Below are 21503 nucleotides of genomic sequence, written 5' to 3'. Positions count from 1 at the left end.
GTCAGTGGCTATCTTTCCCCCAGATCCCCTCCTTGCTGAACAGGCGCCCCGGCCAACCAGTAGCAGTCGCTGTTTGCAATGACCAGGACTCATACCCCACCAGCTTCCCACCGCAAACACCGCCAATTGTGTTCATAGAGACGACTAACCAAGCCAGAGGTACAGCTGACAGCTGGATTTGAACCCAAGGTCTCTGCGGTGGTAGGTGAGTGCTTAAACCTCTATGCTACCCAGCTACTCCTAGTGCTTAAACCTCTACGCTACCCAGCTACTCCTAGTGCTTAAACCTCTACGCTACCCAGCTACTCCTAGTGCTTAAACCTCTATGCTACCCAGCTACTCCTAGTGCTTAAACCTCTATGCTACCCAGCTACTCCTAGTGCTTAAACCTCTATGCTACCCAGCTACTCCTAGTGCTTAAACCTCTACGCTACCCAGCTACTCCTAGTGCTTAAACCTCTATGCTACCCAGCTACTCCTAGTGCTTAAACCTCTATGCTACCCAGCTACTCCTAGTGCTTAGACCTCTACGCTACCCAGCTACTCCTAGTGCTTAGACCTCTACGCTACCCAGCTACTCCTAGTGCTTAGACCTCTACGCTACCCAGCTACTCCTAGTGCTTAAACTTCTACGCTACCCAGCTACTCCTAGTGCTTAAACCTCTACGCTACCCAGCTACTCCTAGTGCTTAAACCTCTACGCTACCCAGCTACTCCTAGTGCTTAAACCTCTACGCTACCCAGCTACTCCTAGTGCTTAAACCTCTACGCTACCCAGCTACTCCTAGTGCTTAGACCTCTACGCTACCCAGCTACTCCTAGTGCTTAGACCTCTACGCTACCCAGCTACTCCTAGTGCTTAAACCTCTACGCTACCCAGCTACTCCTAGTGCTTAGACCTCTACGCTACCCAGCTACTCCTAGTGCTTAAACCTCTACGCTACCCAGCTACTCCTAGTGCTTAAACCTCTACGCTACCCAGCTACTCCTAGTGCTTAAACCTCTACGCTACCCAGCTACTCCTAGTGCTTAAACCTCTACGCTACCCAGCTACTCCTAGTGCTTAGACCTCTACGCTACCCAGCTACTCCTAGTGCTTAGACCTCTACGCTACCCAGCTACTCCTAGTGCTTAAACTTCTACGCTACCCAGCTACTCCTAGTGCTTAAACCTCTACGCTACCCAGCTACTCCTAGTGCTTAAACTTCTACGCTACCCAGCTACTCCTAGTGCTTAGACCTCTACACTACCCAGCCTACCTAGTGCTTAAACCTCTACGCTACCCAGCTACTCCTAGTGCTTAGACCTCTACACTACCCAGCTACTCCTAGTGCTTAGACCTCTACACTACCCAGCCTACCCAGTGCTTAGACCTCTACACTACCCAGCCACTCCTAGTGCTTAGACCTCTACGCTACCCAGCCTACCTAGTGCTTAGACCTCTACACTACCCAGCTACTCCTAGTGCTTAGACTATACACTACCCAGCCGCTCCTAGTGCTTAAACCTCTACACTACCCAGCTACTCCTAGTGCTTAAACCTCTACACTACCCAGCTACTCCTAGTGCTTAGACCTCTACACTACCCAGCTACTCCTAGTGCTTAGACCTCTACACTACCCAGCTACTCCTAGTGCTTAGACCTCTACACTACCCAGCCGCTCTTAGTGCTTAAACCTCTACACTACCCAGCCGCTCCTAGTGCTTAAACCTCTACACTACCCAGCCGCTCCTAGTGCTTAAACCTCTAGGCTACCCAGAGGGCAAGGAGCCTTCAGTCGACTCCTTCAGACATTAAGCACCCCCCACAGCCCAAATGAAAAAAAGTATATATATTTTTTATTATATATATTTTCTTTTTCATAGTCGACTACCAGTCGACTATCGGCACATTTTGGCCAATCAAAGTCGACTATACAAATCCTTAGTCAGGGACAGGCCTACTAAAGACAGAGGTTAAGGAGGGGATATAGAGGGATTTAAGACACGTTGTATTGAGTGCAGTAGGTGGTAGTACTTACCCTGCCACCTTTCTCTGGGTAGCACTGACATCCTCCTCCGCTACAGTCTCTTCCCCCACAGGGGCCGGTGTGCTTCTTCCCGCCCTACAGTCACACAGAGGAGGGGGCCACATGTTAGTTCATTCTCAGGGATTTCCCAAGTCTGACACGACGACACACATTTTTGACACGGCGGCCAAAAGCATTAGTTGTTGCAGTTGTGTTTCGCTGCTGCCTGTTTAGGCTGGGATGTGGTAAAGACTTGTTTACTGGAGGTGTGCTTTATGTTGATTTCTTCTCCTGTGGTTTCCTGAAAACATCAGTTGTTTATGTGCGTGGGAGTGGGATGCACGAGTGTGTGTGTCAGGGGTTCCGTTAGCCGGCATTTACCGGCCATTGGCCAACAAAAATTTCGATTGGCCGGTAAATATAAATCTTGACGGCCATCTTGAGCGGCAAATTATTATTTTTTAATTATTTTGTATTATTATTATTATTATTATTATTATTATTATTATTATTATTATTATTATTATTATTATTATTATTATTATTATTATTATTATTATTATTATTATTATTATTATTATTATTATTATTATTATTATTATTATTATTAATCTATAAATAAAGTACAGCATTGCAATACGAAAATGTATAACAATTCAAATCATATTTTATTGTATTATGTGCTGTCATGTTTTGTTTTATATTCCATGTAAAAAGAGAAAGAAAATAAAACAATTTGATTTAAAGTTTTTATGAGCATACATTGACTGGCGAGTTGTCAGTGAATATGCGTTAGTGCGCCTTACTGAATGCATAGACTACTGCTGCCCTCCTGTGACACACACTCGCAACAATCACACAAAGCCCTTCGTTGCAGTAGGTATGTAGGCTAATGGCCAAACAGACATCCCTTACGAAAGTCTTTAAAACCCCCACTACTAACGTTAACGGTGAAGAGGAGACCTGTGAAGAGGAACATGCGGAAAGCGTTGAGGCAGTACCAGCGAAAAAACAGAAAACAAACCCATCTTTCAGGCTGGAGTGGCTGGAAATATACACATGGCTGAGACACGACAGTGTGGACGGTGTAGAAAAAGATTTCGTCAAATTTTTTGAGAAATCTGGACGCACGTACGTACACACGTTACATATGGCCGTTACGTTTTACATTTGGAAACCCTTGTGGGTGTGTGTGTGTGTGTGTGTGTGTGTGTGTGTGTGTGTGTGTGTGTGTGTGTGTGTGTGTGTGTGTGTGTGTGCGTGTGTGTGTGTGTGCGTGTGTGTGTGTGTGTGTGTGTGCGTGTGTGTGTGTGCGTGTGCGTGTGTGTGTGTGTGCGTGCGTGCGTGCGTGTGTGTGTGTGTGGAGGATGGTTCTGTGTGTGGAGTGCTGAGTCTGAAACCGTGAGTCTGGTCGTGGTTCAATGAAAAGGATGTTTTGGTGAAGTGTCTCAGGTGACTCATGTTGGACACAACCCAGACACACAAACGGACGGCCATGTTGTCCATGAAGCTTCCAGCCATTCGTCATCAGAGGAGGAGGAGTGGGGTCTGGACTCTGATGGAGAGAATGTGTCTGGGGTTGGAGGGCCTGCATACCAGAATAACCGCCACTAACGGCAATGCGGCACAATCTACACCAGACACAAACACATGCAGCCCAATAGCCCGGAGGTCAATTATTAGATGTGAGGATGAGAGGCAGCTGGGACACAAGAAGGGGTTTTTCCTACGAGACGAGACAAGAGGCAATTATTCAATGCGGAAACTAGTCGAAAAGAAAAAAATGCACAACGGAAAAATCACAATGGGAACCGTCGCCGCTGGACTCGTTAGAAATCATGGTGATGACTAGAAAAATAATAATAGCCACAAAACGTAAGTCGCTGAGTGACAGCAGACAAATATTAACCCACACTACGCCGCAAAACAGACACACTTTTATGTCAAGATGTAAAAAAAAAACGGGCGCCAGGGTGGCGCACCACGTACAGCACTGCGGTGCAACGCGGTCGTCCCGGGTTCGACTCCCGGATCCGGCGACCTTTGCCGAATGTCTTCCTCCTCTATCTCCCATACTTCCTCTCTCTCTCTGCCGGACTGCCCGGAGAAAAAAAACATCAACGTATCGCCGGGGAAAACATCCACTGTTTCAAGTGTTCTTTTAATAGAAAGACTTTGGCCCGTCACGGCGCTTCAGCCACTTGACCTTAACCATGTCCGTCTAGCTGCATGACTGGAGAGAAAGCATTTTAATGGTTTTAAAATGTCACCCACGGAGGCCTGAGACTGAATAGCAATGATGGGAAAACGGAAACGGCCGCGTTCAAGTCCAAGTTTCCACTTGTGTGGATAAGAGGAAGAAGTGGCTGAAAAGAGGCCCTTCAGGCTTCTGGCTTAACCCTTTCACTGCCACACTACAGAAGGTTAACCCTTTACTATCACACTACCGACGGTTACCCGTCGGTAGTGTGATAGTAAAGGGTTAACCTTCTGTAGTGTGGCAGTGAAAGGGTTAACCTTCTGTGTATTGTCGCAGTGAAAGGGTTACTACGTTTGGTAGTGCGGCAGTGAAAGGGTTAAGTATGGAGTGACGTGAGAGATATGCAAAATATGAGATATGTTCCCCCACCTACACACAGCCATACCATGGCCTGCATAGACAGCTAATTACCCACCTCCCCCATACTAAAACTAACCCCCAAATATTCAAAATGGACAATTTTATGCCCACAGTGCAACACAGTGGCGGATAAAAAGGAATCAGAATAATTCTCTCTTCATCGTCGGCTCTCAGACGCGCGATCCCAGACGGCCGGCTGTGACAAAGGCCACATTGAGACCCTCTCCTCCTCACACAAAGACACTCTTTTTACCCCCAGAGAGAGAGAGAGAGAGAGAGAGAGAGAGAGAGAGAGAGAGAGAGAGAGAGAGAGAGAGAGAGAGAGAGAGAGAGAGAGAGAGAGAGAGAGAGAGAACATGTCCTTTAATGATCCCCTATCTCCAAAAACACAAAAGGACCTTCTTTTCCCCTACCCCTATGGAATGCACAAGACTCAATTCCCTCTTCAGCTCTCTCTCTCTATCTTTGGATCTAGAACGGCAGGGAGACTTTCTGACTGCTGTTTGATAGAGCTGAGACATGATGCGGTCATCGTCGTAGGGTTTTAGTTCTGCAGCACGACCAACACTGGTATAGACTGACTCTGAACGACGTAGGGTTTTAGTTCTGCAGCACGCTAACACTGGTGTATAGACTCACTCTCTATTCACAATGCACTCTCTATTAAGTTCATGTGTATTATTTAATGTAATCCTTGTACTCTCTGCTATGAGGTATAATTACCTCTGGCACTGTGGACCAATGTACCACATCCACATGGATACTACATTTCCTTCTACAGCCAGAACCGTAATATGTGGCATATGCAACACAAATGCTGATATACATATAGTATTAGTGTATATGCATGTATGTCTACCTGTGAGGTCCTGTTCTTGTACCGTGAGTGGAAAGGTTGAATTAGACTCTTCCATTTAGGTTCGTTAGCTGTGGTGGTGGTACTGGCATTGATAGTTTGAGACTGACACTGAGCAGCTCCACTGGAGCAGTCAGGGGGTTAAGTGCCTTGCTCGAGGGCACTTCAGCGGTTGATATTGAGGGATATGAGAACGTTATTCATTCACTTTCCCCACCCAGAGTTTTCTTGCCGGTTCCGGGGGATCAAAACCGGCAACCTTCCAGTCACAAGCCTGCTTCTCTAACCTTTAGGCGACCACCGCCCCCCACGTAACCATTTGCTAATCCTGCCTCCACACGAGGGCGAGGGAAATGCACGGCTCAAGGCAAGTGGGACAATCACAGCGCTTGCGGTGTTGTGTCGCCCTTCATGGAGTTTATTTTGGGAGAGGCGCACATAGGCTCCGCAAGTAGGCTCCTTGTTCTTATGCCAGGACCGGCGAGACCTGTGACGGCACATTCATGTTCAATCATAAATTAAACTACTACTACTAAGTTACGTTATGTTATATTTTATTAATCCCCATGGGTGTCATGGTTTTTGCTTTATTTTTCCTTTCTGTGAGGGACAGCTGTCTATTTCGTCTCCTGTGAGGGATAGCTGTCAATCACTGTGGTCAAGAGACCAACTCCAGTTGTAATGCCAGTACCTTGGTCAAGAGACCAACTCCAGCTGTAATGCCAGTACCTTGGTCAAGAGACCAACTCCAGCTGTAATGCCAGTACCTTGGTCAAGAGACCAACTCCAGTTGTAATGCCAGTACCTTGGTCAAGAGACCAACTCCAGTTGTCATGCCAGTACCTTGGTCAAGAGACCAACTCCAGCTGTAATGCCAGTACCTTGGTCAAGAGACCAACTCCAGTTGTCATGCCAGTACCTTGGTCAAGAGACCAACTCCAGTTGTAATGCCAGTACCTTGGTCAAGAGACCAACTCCAGCTGTAATGCCAGTACCTTGGTCAAGAGACCAACTCCAGCTGTAATGCCAGTACCTTGGTCAAGAGACCAACTCCAGTTGTAATGCCAGTACCTTGGTCAAGAGACCAACTCCAGTTGTCATGCCAGTACCTTGGTCAAGAGCCCAACTCCAGCTGTAACGCCAGTACCTTGGTCAAGAGACCAACTCCAGTTGTAATGCCAGTACCTTGGTCAAGAGACCAACTCCAGTTGTAATGCCAGTACCTTGGTCAAGGGACCAACTCCAGTTGTAATGCCAGTACCTTGGTCAAGAGACCAACTCCAGTTGTAATGCCAGTACCTTGGTCAAGGGCCCAACTCCAGTTGTAATGCCAGTACCTTGGTCAAGAGACCAACTCCAGTTGTAATGCCAGTACCTTGGTCAAGAGACCAACTCCAGTTGTAATGCCAGTACCTTGGTCAAGAGACCAACTCCAGCTGTAATGCCAGTACCTTGGTCAAGAGACCAACTCCAGTTGTAATGCCAGTACCTTGGTCAAGAGACCAACTCCAGTTGTAATGCCAGTACCTTGGTCAAGGGACCAACTCCAGCTGTAATGCCAGTACCTTGGTCAAGGGGCCAACTCCAGCTGTAACGCCAGTACCTTGGTCAAGAGACCAACTCCAGCTGTAACGCCAGTACCTTGGTCAAGAGACCAACTCCAGCTGTAATGCCAGTACCTTGGTCAAGAGACCAACTCCAGTTGTAATGCCAGTACCTTGGTCAAGAGACCAACTCCAGTTGCAATGCCAGTACCTTGGTCAAGAGACCAACTCCAGTTGTAATGCCAGTACCTTGGTCAAGGGACCAGACCCAGTGTGTGTACCTAGCGTGTGTGTACCTAGCGTGCATGTCTTTTATGGTATGGCGGGAAACCATAGTACCCTGGGAGGAAACCCTGCACGCAAAACATGCAACATGCAAGGATCCAGACCAGGACCCGATTCTAAAAACACGTTAATGGAAAATGACATTCTCTACGTACAGTATATCCTTCCCTAAGTCTGAACTAACAGAGATGAAGGCAGTTCTATGGAAGTAAGTAAGCACCCTTGACACTAGCTTGCACCTCGCTAACCTTGACCTGCGAGAAACGGGACAAAGACTGAAGACCGCCCTGGAAAGCATTCATCCCGAAGGAAGCCGCGTGACGGAGATGCCGCGTGAATCCCCTCAACTGCGGACAATGGGCAGCGTCCACTACAGACAGAAAGGAGAGGTTTCCCTAAATGACAATTACACGACACGTAGGTATGGAGAATCCATCAAGGCTTGAAATAGCTGATGACTATTCAGATGGAGACAATGGGATTGTGTTACAGTATCCTGTTTCCCCACCAGCCTGCTGCTATCACAACCCTCTCTTTTTCCAAAATCACCTTTTCCATGTTCGCTGTATAGGCTACACTAGTAATCATACATTTTAATTGCATGTGTTTTGCGAAGTGAGAGAGAAACTGTGTGTGTCTGTGCACTGTGCGTGTTTTGTCAGGTTAATAATAATTGTTGTCAGACAACAAAAAGTGCTTTAAAAATGGGGCTCCAACCACTAGCACACACCGGCTAACGAATAACACTATAACCAAGGTATGTTATTTCCTCTCCAGACGATCTCGATTTCCTCACTTCGTTTGGGTCCATGTGAGTGTGTGGGGGGGGTTAGAGGGCCTTCTCAAGTGGTGAACGGGACCAGGCCATGGCCAGACCAGAGCAAAACAGACCACCCTGCACACCAGGGTCTGGCTGGCTGACTAGCATGCTGGGCAATTAACATGAACTCACACCTTGATAAAGCTATAGTTTGTGAGACGACCAGTCCCCCAGCTGTGGGTATAAAAGGACTCTCACCCTTTCGCAACATCGTCCATGAGTAGGACTTTTTTACTTGAACTGTGCCATTTATTCAGGAGGACACGGAGAAACTGTAACATTCAGACCATGGACCTCCTTCCTGGACATGTTCTCCCCTGCTCTTCCACTCCTCTTGACATTTTTGTTCTCCTTGTCTCTTTCTCTCTGTGTTTTGTCTCTTGTGCTCCTCTCTCTCTCTCTATCTATCCAGCTGGGTAGACGACACACATAGAGTTAACTCTCTCTCTCACTCTCTCACTCTGTCTCTCTGTCTCTCTGTCTGTCTCTCTCTCTCTCTCTCTCTCTCTCTCTCTCTCTCTCTCTCTCCCTCCTCTTCTCTCTCACTCTCCTATTCCTCTGTTAGTATAGTGTTTATCGTTTTCATGGTATCATGTTTCTCTTGTCTTGGTCTAGTCTTCTTGCATTACGTTGCATTATGTATTATCCTTGTTTTGCCCCAGTGTCTTGTATTTTGTTTCCATAGTTATAGTTCCTTGATTTAGTTTCCTGTAGTTAGCCTGTGGTTCTCCTCCCAGGTGTGTCTAGTTGTAATTACACCAGGTGTGTCTCCCCTATGTCTATGTTCAGTGTCCCCTGTTTGATGCATCATCATCATTTGAGTATCGTCTGTGCTGTTTTCGGCTCGAGGTGTGTTTTCTACATCATTGCGGTCGCTCCCCAGTCTGTGGTAACTTTGTTTAGTATTTGTACCCATGTCTGCTTTATTAAACACCTTTGACAACCATCTCTGTCATGTAATTGGCTTCTATCACCCCCCCCCCCCCCCCCCGTGACAGAAACACAACATGCGCAGCACTTTTAGGCTGAAGCCTTGTAGGGTTTTCAGGTGACGTTTGAGAGTTACGCTCACCACCGGGTTCAGCTTACATCTCGACTAGACTGTGGAGAACGATACACAATAACACAATCTACACACCACATTGTTTAAACACACCCGGGAGTGTGTTTGTAGAAATCAGGAACTTTTTGTTAGTGCCAGTATAAACTTCTCTTCCTCTGCCTTGGCTCGGTGGCTGCCTTTTATTTGGTTTCCATGGGAGGCACGGGGGGATTTGTCACCAGTGCATGGCACTCAAAGTTCAACCATTTTGAAAGGGCCTCCAAAAGTCTTACTAGAGATATTTAACCCTTTTGACTACCATACTACAGAAGGTTAACCCTTTCACTACCACACTATAGAAGGTTAACCCTTTCACTACCACACTACAGAAGGTTAACCTTTCACTACCACACTACAGAATGTTAACCCTTTCACTACCACACTACAGAAGGTTAACCTTTCACTACCACACTACAGAAGGTTAACCTTTCACTACCACACTACAGAAGGTTAACCCTTTCACTACCACACTACAGAAGGTTAACCTTTCACTATCACACTACAGAAGGTTAACCTTTCACTACCAAACTACATAAGGTTAACCCTTTCACTACCACACTACAGACGGTTAACCTTTCACTACTACACTACAGAAGGTTAACCTTCTGTAGTGTGGTAGTGAAAGGGTTAACCTTCTGGAGTGTGGCAGTGAAAGGGTTAACCCTTTGTCGTGTGGCAGTGAAACTCGTTAACCTTCTGTATTTTGTCGCAGTGAAAGAGTTAACCCTTTGGTAGTGTGGTAGTGAAAGGGTTAACATACAAATACCCTCATCTTGTTTTGTTAGACAAGACACCGGTGAAACTCTGTGAGCAGAACTCATTTCCCAGAGGCTCTCTGGTCTGCTGTGATACTCTGTCTTCTGGTGGCTGGTTTACAGTGCAGCTCTGCGATGTTGATCATCTTTCATGGCCTGCTTTCAGTACAGCCTACATTCGGTTGGTCTGGGAGAATCATTGTGGTCCACTTTCTAAACACACACATACAGTACTCGCATGCCTATTTGCACACACACACACACACACACACACACACACACACACACACACACACACACACACACACACACACACACACACACACACACACACACACACACACACACACACACACACACACACACACACACACACACACACACACACACACACACACACACACACACACACACACACACACACAATTGGAAGCAGGTGAAGGACATATCTATGGCACATATAGACCTGTTTCTTGTTTATAAACATACCGTGGTCAAGCCAATCAGCAATACCAACTGAGTCACGTGACTAAGCCTCCTCGGAGCTGCGCGAGCTGCTGCGTCAAATGAAGTACATCAGGGCTCTATGGAGAAACCATGACACTCCCCTGACTAAAAAGTAATTTCAAACGAAAACGGCTCGATGTCATTTTGCCAAAATCAGCATGGCTGTGAGTGCGAGTCTTTCACCTTTTACACGTCTAGCTTTGGCATGGATTGATTGTTTAGATCGCTAACAAATGCAAATATATTATAGTCTGTCCCGTTGTTCTGACCAGGATTACGTTCCTTTTTGCCCCCTTGATGCCCGCGCACACTGAGTCTGACGTGGACGAGAAACACATCTATACTGATCAAACCAAAGAAACTGAAGAAAACGTGACGTTCCCACACTCCCACGCTCCCAAAAGTCCTGAATATTCCAGACGATGTTGACCACGATATGAATTACATCTGACATTAAAACATTAGACATGACATCGCCTGGAGGGATGAGACAGAGGGGCACACTCAGCGTGGCTGAATTACACGCTAATGCATGGTGGTAATTGCCAGTGGTATATCCCACAGACAGAGCTCTCTTCTGGGATGTGTTTATGAGTTTCTCAATGTAAACGGACCTGCCATTGTTGTTAAGCATGTAACGGTTAAGAGCGGTGTAATTAAATATATCAGAGGTGCCGCCGGCCATGTCTACATCAACTTATTGTTATGCGCATAACGAGTTAGAGAAAAGCTAAATTTGAAAAGCAAAAACATCCTTTTGCGCAAGATGGTTTTTTATGCTCTCTTGAGGTGGATTTTGGAAACGTCCTAAAAAGAGGATACAGTGAGGCGACTGTGGCTCAGGAGGTACAGCAGTCGTACTGTCATGCACTGGTCCTAATAAACTGACCTACACTGTAGCACTCAACACTTCGATGAACATTGTTACTCAGCTGATAGAGTTGTGCCCTTCCTGATGACTTGTCGTACAGAACTTGTAAGTCGCTTTGGAAAAAGCGTCAGCTAAATGACTAAATGTAAATGTGAATGTGAGAACTGTCAGATAGATGTGTTGCTCTGGAGAGAACTGTCAGATGTGACATGACACGATCTAGGTTGGATTATGCCGGAGCTCACGGATTCTTCAGAAAATCCAAAAATAGGTTGAAATTGAGATATTGGCAATGTTGAGTGCTTTGAAATATTCTGTTCTGATCCGTTTTCCTTATTTGCTAAACTTAATACAGGGATTAAAGCAAAAAAATCTCCTGACTGAACTTTTTTCAGGCCAAGTCATATTCTTATTTTAACCTCCACTGTTTTTTTTTTTTTTTTTTTATAGCGTTAGCCTACTTGTTTCGGTTTTGTCGATAATCCAATGTACAGTTACCCCCCCCCCCCCCCCCACACCAAACCACCTCCAATGTACAGTTCCCCCCCCCCCTCCACCCAACCTCCTCCAATGTACAGTTTCTTCGTCAAATGTATATATTCTTTTTTAGACTCTTATTGTATCACAAACAATACTGTATTTGTAAATCTGGTATGTCATAAATGTATAGATGTAGCAGTATTGTCTATTCTGTATGTCATGTATGTCATATATGTTATGATGAATTGGAAAATGGGGACCCTGATGTAAACAAGATGAAAGTCTTTCTCTGGTCTGCATCCCCTTAACAATTGTGTGTATTGAGCTGTACTATATTGTACCCATTCCGCAATCTGTTAATAACAATCAATCAATCAATCAATATTTAACAGATTGCAGAATGGGTACAATACAGTACAGCTCAATACACACAATTGTTAAGGAATTTGCAGACCAGAGCAAGACGTTCGTCTTGTTTACATCAGGGTCCCCCATTTTCAATTCATAGTGACATACATGACATACTACAGGTATATAGTAATGTTACATTTGTAACATACGATATGCAAATATACAGTACTGTTACCCATAGATCCTAACAGAGATTATACATATGATGGGGAGGAGACTGTACATTAGGAGGGGTGGGTGGGTGGGAGAAAATATACAGTACTGTTACCCATAGATCCTAACAGAGATTATATACATATGGGGAGGAGACTGTACATTAGCAGGGCTGTACGCTAAGCTTTTTCACTAGGGGCACACTTGCCCCTAAATGAGAAATTTATAGCGTTTATAGAGATCTATGTCAATTAATGTTTTATGTATATCCGGGACTTTATTTTTATAAGAATTGAGAGGTATTTGTATATGTGACCTTTATTTTGAAAACCGTGTTGCGACGCAACCTTGTTTAAGTTTGCGCTTTTGACAGTGAAATGTTCAGTTCAACTTAGCTCGAAGGAAAGACTAATCAAAAAGGTTTAATTGACCCGTATGGGGCTCTTACAGTAGGACTTTGATTGTTATAGAAGAGGAATGTAATACTATGCAAAACGAGCCACTTTCATACGGGGAACCGTGACAATTATTAGTATTATCTTATTTGCATATTGTCTCATTATTAGATAGATAGATAGATAGGTTGATACTTTATTGATCCCCGGAGGGAAATTTAAGTAGACAGTATTTCACGTCCTAATAGTGGGCGACTCACCTAATGCATGGCTGAACGTTAGAAGTGTTGGCTCAGGTTAAAATCCGTCACGACTCCGAATCAAATGACTGAACTCCAAATAAAATGGACGGATATCCGTCTCAAGACGGAACGCTTTAATGCCTGACTTAATACGACTTGAAAATATGTTAATTATTGTTAGATTATTTTCCTCGCTGTGTGAAAAAATTACAGTTGTGTCGGAGGGGAGTAACTGATGCAAACACACCTAATACACACCTAATATGCATCTAATACACACCTAATACACACCTAATACGCATCTAATACACACCTACTGTAATACACATCTAATACGCATTCTATTTTTTGTGACACTTGAGCTAAAGATTGCTTACGATTAGCTTGAATTTAGATCTGAACACGGCCACTGACTTTGAACTGAAGTTGCATTTGAGAGAAAGCATCAAAAAGACACATTATGGATGATGTAGCTGTGGCAATGATGATCTCTTAGCATTCGTTACAATGGAGACGGATGAGCTACAGGAAACTGTGTATCTTCCTTTCTCTCTGTCTGATTAACTCGTGTCATTGTTCAACAAGGCTGCAGTTGTTCCATGTAGAATGTGTGTAGGGGCTGCACCCTGGTCCAAACAGGGCATTTAATGGCTACACAGAAGCTCGTACAATAGACTAAATGTCGTCACTGAAAAACATGTATGATAAACTCAATTTGTTTCCTCATTGCAATAATCTGTGTTGCCGAGAGAGCAGTTTGTTTTTTATTATAATACGATCTGATGATAGTCACGCCAGCTTAGACCAGGCAGGAGTCTGCTGCCAAGCCTATACAACATAATAAATAACAGGCATGTGCGTGGTGTGTGTGTGTGTGTGTGTGTGTGTTTGTGTGTGTGTGTGTGTGTGTGTTTGTGTGCGTGTGTGTGTTTGTGTGCGTGTGTGTGCGTGTGTGTGTGTGTGTGTGTGTGTGTGTTTGTGCGTGTGCGTGTGTATTGTTCATACACACACATGTCAATCGTTGATCTGAATGAAGATATAATTAGTAGATTGATTATTTTGAGGTTGGAACTCAGTCAAATATTTGAAAACCAGTCAAAGATTAGCCAGATAATCTAGAATAGTAGATTTCAATGTAGTTTAATTAAATAAAAGATCAGGCAGAGAATCTATAATAGCAAATACAGTTGAGTTTAATTCAGATCATAGAATAGCAGATAGAGTTCAGTTTGATTCAGATAATCTATAATTAGAATCTAGTTAGTTTAACCAAAACAGTTAAATCAATCCTGGAGCCTCCCATAGTGGAGCAGTCCTCTGGGCGAAGTTAAAGGAACATGCCAACTTTTTGGGGAAATTTGCTTATTTGCCATCTACCCCGGAGTTAGACAAGCAGATAGGCTATATACCCTTTTCTTCTCTGTGCATGCATTCAGAGTAGGGAACACCGCAACCCTCAGCTCGGCACTAGGCAAAATCTGCATATGGCTCGCTGATACAAACTATCATTACACATGGGCAAAACAGAGTCCATTCTCTTCGGTTCAAATAACAAACTCAGCAAGACCGACGGCTTCTCAGTTACAGTGGGTGACAATATTGTCACAAGGAAAGACGAAATTACCTACCTGGGTTCCATCCTAGAGGCAAATCTTTCCTGTGACAAAATGGCATCCAATGTAATAAAAAAAGTCAACCAACGAACTAGATTCTTGTACCGGATCTCCTCTCTGTAAACAAGAATACCCTGAAGACTCTGGCAGGAGCACTCATTCAAGGGTACTATGACTATGCGTGCACCTCATGGTACCAAAGCACCTCAAAGGCGCTTAAAACAAAATTACAAACATCACAAAACAAACTGGTCAGACTACTACTTGACCTGAACCCCAGAACCCACCTCACCATGCCCACTTTGACAACCTAGGATGGCTTAGAGTAGACGACAGAGTACAGCAACTTGCAATGGGCCTGGTCTACAAGATACACTATACGACCGGGGTGCCCATGTACATGTCAAAATACTTCCCAAAGGTCAGTGAATACCACAACCACTACACCAGAGGAAGCTCAACAAATCATGTTAAACCCAGATTCGGCTCAAACAAGGGACTAAACACGTTCGCAATTATGCCACAACAATGTGGAACGCCCTACCCAAAGCTGTAAAGGAATGTGAATCCCTGCCCACATTCAAAACCGCTCTTAAAGAGCACCTACGGGAGGCTGCAATTCGAAACTGGCCACCGTAAATGCCCAAAACCCCCACCACCTCCTAATAGACAGTCTCCTCCCCACCGCATGTATATATTCCCTCCCCGCCGTATGTATATTTCTCTCCCACCCACCCACCCCCTCCTAATGTACAGTCCCCTCCCCATCATATGTATATACTCTGTCAGGATCTAGGGGTAACAGTACTGTATATTGGAATACCGTTTATGTCACAAATGTATCAGTACTAAATACCTATATGTCCCTATGCCATAAATGTCATGTATGTTGTGTATGTCATAAATGTCTATATGAATTGAAAATGGGGGACCCTGATGGAAACAAGACAAACGTCTTTCTCAGGTCTGCATCCCCTTAACAATTGTATGTATTGAGCCGTACTGTATTGTACCCATTCTGCAATTCTGTTAAATAAAGTTTTCATTCATTCATTCATTCAGCCTAGCTTAGCATCATTCACTGGAAGTAAATCAAATCAAATCAAATGGATTTGTAAGGCCCGACAAACACACGTTAATGTCCCCATGGGCCGGACACGTCTTCTTTAAACAAGTCAAGAAGAAACATCACAATAAGTCAAGAACAAAACAAGGACACCATAAAGTCCAAAACATTTAAAATAAATGCAAAATAAATGCAGTAGGGCTGCCCAGTTAGCCTAGTTCCCAACAGTAACGAAATACACTCCAAATACAACTCCAAAACGTTCCTGTAAACATGTTGTGACCTGTGTATTTACCACGTGGAGAAATTTAAAAAAAATTAGACATTTTCATTTTCTAAGGCAGATATATACAGATTTTTTTTGTGCCGAAACCACTGCTGCCTGGGTGCAGTGATTTCACGCATCACCTCAAAAGCCTGTTGTAACTTCCGTCAATAAAACCAATGTGACTAAGTTAGTAGCTAGCAACAAGACGCACTTTCATTGAGTGAAGTGGATATCATCAGATAGTAGTAGTATCTAGATAAATCACAACTTTACAATCATGCCTCTTTGTGTTGTAAAGAGTTGTGCTAAGAAATCATCGATGCCAGAGTTTAATTTTTATTTATCTAGATACTACTACTATCTGAAGATATCCACTTCAATCAATGAAAGTCCGTCTTGTCGCTAGTTACTAACTTAGTCACATTGCTTTTATTGACGGAAGTTACAACGGGGCTTTTGAGGTGATGAAATCACTGCGCCAGGCAGCAGTGGTTCGGCAAAAAAATGTGCAGAGTACATATCTGCTTTAGAAAACAAGAATGTCTAATTAAATATTTTTTATTTCTCCATGTGGTAAATACACAGGTCACAACATGTTTACAGGAACGTTTTGGAGTTGTATTTCGTGACTGTTGGAACTAGGCTAACTGGGCAGCCCCACTTCTAGTGAATGATGCTAGCTAGGCTAACGATGGCTGTTCCCTAAGCCTAATGAATGAATGAATTAATGAAAACTTTATTAACAGATTGCAGAATGGGTACAGTACAGTACAGCTCAATACATACAATTGTTAAGGGGATGCAGACCAGAGAAAGACTTTCGTCTTGTTTACATCAGGGTCCCCCATTTTCAATTCATCGTAACATATATGACATACATGACATACAGATAGACAGTACTGCTACATCTATACATTTATGACATACCAGATTTGCAATTACAGTACTGTTTGTGATACAAAAAGAGTCCAGAAAGAAAAGAGTATATACATTAGGCGTAGAAACTGTACATGCATGCACAGAGAAGAAAAGGTATGTATCTGCTTGTCTAACTCCGGGTAGATGGCAAATAAGCGAATTTCCCCAAAAGTTGGCGTGTTCCTTTAAGTTTCATTTTCGTGCTCTGGCTCCAACAGTGAGGGATGGGAGGGGCCTTTTGCTTTTTCTTTCTCTCTCTCCCTCTCCCTCGGCCTCTCTTTCTCTCTCTCCCTCTCCCTCTGTCTCTCTTTCTCTCTCTCCCTCTCCCTCTGTCTGTCTTTCTCTCTCTCCCTCTCCCTCGGTCTCTCTTTCTCTCTCTCCCTCTCCCTCGGTCTCTCTTTCTCTCTCTCCCTCTCCCTCTGTCTGCCTTTCTCTCTCTCCCTCTCCCTCGGTCTCTCTTTCTCTCTCTCCCTCTCTCTCAGCCTCTCTCTGTACGTTCAGTGATTTTAGGCAAATGTTACACAAATAAAATGAACTTGATAGTTGATGATAATAATTATTTTGTGTGAGTGAGCGTGTGTGTGTGTGTGTGTGTGTGTGTGTGGTCAGATTAATGTCTCTTAATTAATGAGGTTGTCGCTGCCTCCCTGTCTGTGGCGACCCTGGTGCTTTACTCCTATTCCCTGTCAATTACACACTAACTACAGTGTGTACATTAAATAAATCCAGCTGGGTAGACGACACACAGAGTTAACTCTCTCTCTCTCTCTCTCTCTCTCTCTCTCTCTCTCTCTCTCTCTCTCTCTCTCTCTCTCTCTCTCTCTCTCTCTCTCTCTCTCTCAATCAATTCAATTCAATTCAAATAGGCTTTATTGGCATGAAATATTAACATACTTATTGCCAAAGCAAGTTCAACATACAAACAATAACATATATATTAAGCAATCAAATATCATAACATTAGTAATAACAGTAAGGACAATCAACAAGAAACATATTAATTTACAAAATAGTCACTCGATCGGGTAGTCATTTTTCAAGTGTGGCCATTTAGATACATTTACAGGGCTTGTTCTCTTATTTTGTGACAACCGTCTACATATTTTGCAGCTAATGCTGTACACTGACTTTTCTCCCACACATGTATAGTAGCTTTTGGTGATCAGGAGATGGATAAACTGTGCATCAATTTTGTTTATTTTATCAAAGAAGACTTCTCTTAGGTCCTTGTATTTCTCACAGTATAGCAGGAAGTGAAGTTCTGTCTCAATGTCCCCCTGATGGCAAAGTGAACACAGCCTGGCCTCTCTGGCAGCCAGTTTTGCCTGTAACGGCCTGTTTCTATGGCTAGACTGTGTCCACACAGTCTGTACCGTGTCAATGTTTTTCTTAATTTTATCTCACTCACAGTAGTCAGGTATTCTGCACCATGTACTCTCTGTTTAGGGTCAAATATAATTCTAATTTACTTTGAGATTTGGTTGATTTGTTCCAATATTCTATATAGTTTTCTTTTTGTTTTGAGATTATTTGGTTGGGCCAGATTTTTTGGTATCTGTCCTGAAGCATTTGTGGGCAGAGATTTCTGACTAGCTGGCAGAGGGGACTCTTATCTGGTTCATCTCTTGGCTCTGAAGGGCTTTGTAGTGGTAGGAGTGGGGTCACTTGATGGAGGTGTGTGTAATTTTTTTTTGAATTTGAATGATTAGGGGGTATTGGCCGAGTTCTGCCCTGCATGCATTATTGGCAGTGTGTCTGTGGACCTTAAGTAGGTTTTTGCACAATTCTGCATGCAGTACTTCTAATGGGTGTTTTTCCCATTTTGGGAAATCTTGGTTAGTTAATGGACCCCACACTTCACTGCCATATAATATTATTGGATTTATTACGGAATTTAGAATTTTGAGCCAGGTCCTAATTGGGATGTCAATTGGAATTTTCCTTTTGATGGCATAAAAAGCCCTTCTTCCCTTCTCCTTCAATTCATTCACAGCCATATTGAAGTTTCCATTATGATTTATTTTCAATCCCAAATATGGGTAGCTTTTTGTGTTTTCTAATATGTGTGTGCCTAATTTAAATGTATTATGTGAACTCTGAGACTCGTGTCTCCTTTGAAAGATCATGACTTTAGTCTTCTTCATGTTTACGTTCAGAGACCATGTCTGGCAGAACTGGATGTCTAGGTTCTGTTGTAGACCCTCTTTAGTGGCTGACAGCAGAACCAGATCATCTGCGTACATCAGTAATTTTACATTGGTATCGTGCAGAGTCAGACCGGGTGCAGTAGAAAGTTCTCAAGTTTCTTTAATAGTTGTCATACAGAAGTACAGAATACTTTTATACAAAATGCTTCTTACTGTTACGCTCCAGAGACTGTGCAAGACAAGATAAGTATGAAATAAAATAACATAGTAAAATTAGAAGTAAAAAAAATGAGGTCACAGTGTTCAGTTTAGACATATGTACAATGTTCGATGCAGAATAGACGTAGTTACCATACAATATACAATACTGTGCAGTGTACTAATATACAATACTATATAGTGCAAGGCAGAAATGGGACGAGGTGCAATTTAGGTACAATTCACAGTAGGTGTACGAGTTGTAGTGCAAATCCTTTATCAATAAATATAAAGTGTAAAGTGTGTTTGTGTGATCTAAAGTGTGGAGAGTGGGTGCTGCAGTGTGTTGTTTGTTTGAGTGAGTGTGTGCGTGTGGGTGTGTGTGCTGTGTGCATTTGATGGTTGTTGCATAGTGTTTATTGTTCGTTTAGCAGCCTGATGGCCTGGGGATAGAAGCTTCTTCTGAGTCTTTCTGTGCTCGCAAGGTTTGGCATATCTATATATCAATGTGCAATAAATATAGCAATTTTTTTTACTTAACACTGCAATAGTGCTCACCATTTATTTATTTATTTATTTATTCATTGGAACTTTTTAAACTTCAGCGCTGACCTTCATTGTTTGTTTGTTGTATTAGTTGTCATTTTTATCGCTTTTTATTGTCTGTCAACTGCACTGAGCTACTGGATACCTGAATTTCTCCAAGGGGATGAATAAAGTATCTATCTATCTATCTATCTATCTATCTATCTATCTATCTATCTATCTATCTATCTATCTATCTATCTATCTATCTATCTATCTATCTATCTATCTATCTATCTATCTATCTATCTATCTATCTATCTATCTATCTATCTATCCATCCATCCATCCATCCATCCATCCATCCATCCATCCATCCATCCATCCATCCATCCATCCATCATCCATCCATCCATCCATCCATCCATCCATCCATCCATCCATCCATCCATCCATCCATCCATCCATCCATCCATCCATCCATCCATCCATCCATCCATCCATCCATCCATCCATCCATCCATCCATCCATCCATCCATCCATCCATCCATCATCCATCCATCCATCCATCCATCCATCCATCTATCTATCTATCTATCTATCTATCTATCTATCTATCTATCTATCTATCTATCTATCTATCTATCTATCTATCTATCTATCTATCTATCTATCTATCTATCTATCTATCTATCTATCTATCTATCTATCTATCTATCTATCTATCTATGACACTCTGTGTCCTTTGTTTTGTTCTAACGGCTAGACAGCGTGATTTAATGCTACTTATGGTCAATTATTGCATCTGCTTCAGCTTTCTAAATCAACAGCGAGCTCTTATGATGTGGGATGGTGTGTGGGATGGTGTGGTCTGTGGGATGGTGTGGTCTGTGGGATGGTGTGGTCTGTGGGATGGTGTGGTCTGTGGGATGGTGTGTGGGATGGTGTGGTCTGTGGGATGGTGTGTCTGTGGGATGGTGTGGTCTGTGGGATGGTGTGGTCTATGTCGTCACGTTGACTCACTGTGGTCTTGCTATATCCATGTTTCTGTGTGCAGACGCCTGACCACAAACCTAACCACACACGGCAAACACTTCCTGTCGGCGCCAGCCCAGTTTACAGTAACATCAACGCCGAACCTCAGGAACAACCGACGAGACCAAAACACAAGTCTGAATCAGACTAAATGAAGACAGAGTGGACAATTTGAGAAGATAATATGGTGCAATCGGTCATAAAGTGGAGTTCTCTTGGAAATGATTGGCTTTCAATGAGGATCAGCCAATCCCCGCTGTTAACCCACGATGACCCAAAGAACAACACGCACGATGGGAGGCCCATGATGATGACCTCATAAATCAGACAAAATCCCCAGGTGGTTCAGACCATACTCTATACACCCAATACCCCCCCCCCCTTCCTCACACACACACACACAGCTGTACATTCCACAATCCTCTTGGCAAAGCACTCCCTGAGATATCCCATAATCCCCGTAGAGCTTTTTTTTCCCCCTTCTCCAACATCTAGTTAATCAAGTTATTTAGAAATGAGTGTGAAGAGGAGATGGTTGCTAGGGGAGATGGGCGGGAGGAAGGGGGGGGGGGGGGGGGCCTAGTGACGGAGAATGACGCCATTTTGTAATGAACTGAGTGAATCTCCTGTTTCCAGTAATGGGTCTCATGACCCAGTCATATTTGATTTGTAGCTCTCGGAT

At 43.6% G+C, this 21503-nt stretch overlaps 1 protein-coding gene across 1 annotated transcript in view; it reads right to left on the bottom strand.

The window, feature by feature from the left end:
* Positions 1-7872, bottom strand: part of col4a2 (collagen, type IV, alpha 2) — a gene marked incomplete at its 5' end in the record, with an annotated part of 201665 nt that extends 193793 nt beyond the window's left edge. Inside the window, 3 exons of the mRNA XM_084314415.1 lie at positions 2022-2105; positions 7563-7709; positions 7864-7872. Coding sequence (XP_084170541.1) covers positions 2022-2105; positions 7563-7709; positions 7864-7872 — 240 coding nt within the window. The remainder of the gene's footprint in view (positions 1-2021; positions 2106-7562; positions 7710-7863) is intronic.
* Positions 7873-21503: the final 13631 nt, after the last annotated feature.

Source organism: Notolepis coatsorum (genome assembly GCF_963971535.1).
Source record: "Notolepis coatsorum genome assembly, chromosome: 5".
In the NCBI taxonomy this organism is placed as follows: Eukaryota; Metazoa; Chordata; class Actinopteri; order Aulopiformes; family Paralepididae; genus Notolepis; species Notolepis coatsorum.
Note: the sequence above shows the minus strand (reverse complement) of the source record. Positions and strands in the feature narration are given on the sequence as shown.